The sequence below is a fragment of the Drosophila ficusphila genome, unplaced genomic scaffold (genome assembly GCF_018152265.1).
Source record: "Drosophila ficusphila isolate 14025-0441.05 unplaced genomic scaffold, ASM1815226v1 contig_791, whole genome shotgun sequence".
NCBI classification, from domain to species: domain Eukaryota; kingdom Metazoa; phylum Arthropoda; class Insecta; order Diptera; family Drosophilidae; genus Drosophila; species Drosophila ficusphila.
The window spans coordinates 22,410,928-22,413,123 of NW_025064737.1; the positions used below are offsets into that span (position 1 = coordinate 22,410,928).

At 44.1% G+C, this 2,196-nt stretch overlaps 1 protein-coding gene across 1 annotated transcript; it reads left to right on the forward strand.

The window, feature by feature from the left end:
* Window positions 1-384: 384 nt before the first annotated feature.
* Window positions 385-1,180, forward strand: LOC108086528 (NADH-quinone oxidoreductase subunit B 2). The gene has a single exon (XM_017183457.2). It carries the CDS (start codon window positions 485-487, stop codon window positions 1,121-1,123), a length of 639 nt encoding a protein of 212 aa, XP_017038946.1. The 5' UTR covers window positions 385-484; the 3' UTR covers window positions 1,124-1,180.
* The last annotated feature ends 1,016 nt before the right edge of the window (window positions 1,181-2,196 follow it).

The following is a 2,196-nucleotide window of genomic DNA, read 5'->3' on the forward strand; positions in this document are numbered from 1 at the left end:
CAAGACCCATTAAATGGCCAAGTACAGCAGCGGGGGCTGGCGCTGCTGCAATCAGCTAATAATTTCCTTTTAAACGATGCTGCATGAATGGAGACTCCATCTTCATGCGTATTTATGAGCCCAGCGATTCCTGTTTGCTGTCCGCCTTTGAGCGCCCAGGTTTTTGGATTGATTTTAACGCCAAGTGGTGGCGTTAAGGGGTTCCTAATGGAATTGGGAACATAATATTGGCGGAATATATATATAATAGAGTTGGGGGAGCTGAGGTGTAAACGTTCATCGTAAATTTTAAATCGTCTTTTTATTTATTTTGCTATAAATTTAAAATGTTTTTATTATTTACTTTTTAACATATTGATCAGTATTTCTATGATAAAGCTTTCATTCTTTAACTGACGCTAGCAGTATCGCAATCCCGAAAAGTTTTCAAATTTTCATTCATTGCAACTACAAAAATAAATAAGATTATTTTACATTTTTCAGGATGATGAGTTCTCTTAATTTGACTAAGAATGCTGGAAAGCTGTTGTTTACCCGCTGCTCGGCAATCCAAAGCCAGTGGATTCGGGAGCAGAAAACTATGCCGGTGTACGATTACTCCTGCCCGAATCCTCCCAAGTGGGGTTATTCTCCTTTTGGAAGGGATCAGAAGACATGGGGCGAGTGGACCTGTGCTAGGTTGGATGACCTCCTGAACTGGGGCAGAAAGGGATCCCTTTGGCCCGTGACCTTTGGCTTGGCTTGCTGTGCCGTGGAAATGATGCATATCGCAGCTCCTCGATATGATATGGATCGCTTTGGAGTGGTTTTTCGGGCTTCTCCTCGCCAGGGAGATGTTTTAATTGTAGCTGGAACTCTAACCAACAAAATGGCTCCGGCTTTCAGGAAGATCTATGACCAGATGCCGGAACCCAGGTGGGTCATATCCATGGGAAGCTGCGCCAATGGAGGTGGCTACTACCACTACTCGTATTCGGTGGTTCGCGGCTGCGATCGAATTGTTCCAGTGGATATTTATGTGCCCGGATGTCCACCAACCGCCGAGGCTTTGATGTACGGCATTCTGCAGTTGCAGAAGAAAGTCAAGCGCATGAGGACATTGCAGATGTGGTATCGAAAGTAAAGAAATATCCTATGAGTTGTTAACTTAATAAAAGTGGAGCCATTATTTACCACTAAACCACGGAAGTATCTTTAGGTGGTTCAAAGATAAAACTCATAGTTTTTAAAGTAGGAATATAAGTATAAGGGTTCCAATTGAGCTCGTCCTAATCCGATCTGCTTAACCCAAAACAGAGTCAAAGAGTTAAGCGCATCAGTTCCAGCATCTCCAGAAAATCCTTAATTCCAAAAGTCGCTTAGTCAGCGAAGAAGGGCTCGTGCTCACCTGCACTTGAAAAGCAACGAGGATCAATTTCACATCGCAAAGAGGATCTCCAGAGAGAGTCCTGCAGACAATGTCCAGAGACAATAAACACTTCTGGCGGCTTACTCTCAAGTGTCGATGAAATATGAAGGGTTCTTGAAACATATGAAAGGATTTTGTTGTTCCTCTTTTCCCGAACAATAACCGAAAATCCTTTTTGCGAATCTGCCGACACCGAGCACTTGAACTTGGTGGGAAGATCATTAAATCCTCGCTCGAGTGCGGTGAGTGCATTAAATTGTAGGACAACTATCGCATTAGTGTAATCCATGTGCGACACACCCACAAAACTGGCAGAACGGGCCTGAATGGAAACTCTCGAGGCTGAAAGACATGAATGAAGGACCTCATTCATTGAGCCCCTGAAAAGGACCTGCACTGAAAGGTCGAGACAAAAGCGCAGCGGGCAGCCCGCTGATCCTCGGGGATCCTGGGAATCCGTTCGTGACTTCTTCAATTCCAGCGAATAAGAATGGCCGTGGAAAAATTAACTTGTCTCAATCGCACAGCAATAAAAATTATTAACAAAGCCACTGGCAACATGTTCGCCTCCATTGTGCAGGCATTAAATAAATTTAACAGCTCAATGACTTGTCGAAAGGTGTAGCAGGGAGAATCCGGAGAATCGGAATCAGTGGAGCGTTCGCGGCCATGCAACCATATCTTAATTAGCGGACCCCGGCCTACATTAACCTTAATTTTTGCTCTTTTTTATTTTTTATTTTACCGATTTCTGCTTAATTGCGGCGCCGAGGCGCCAACGAAGAAGC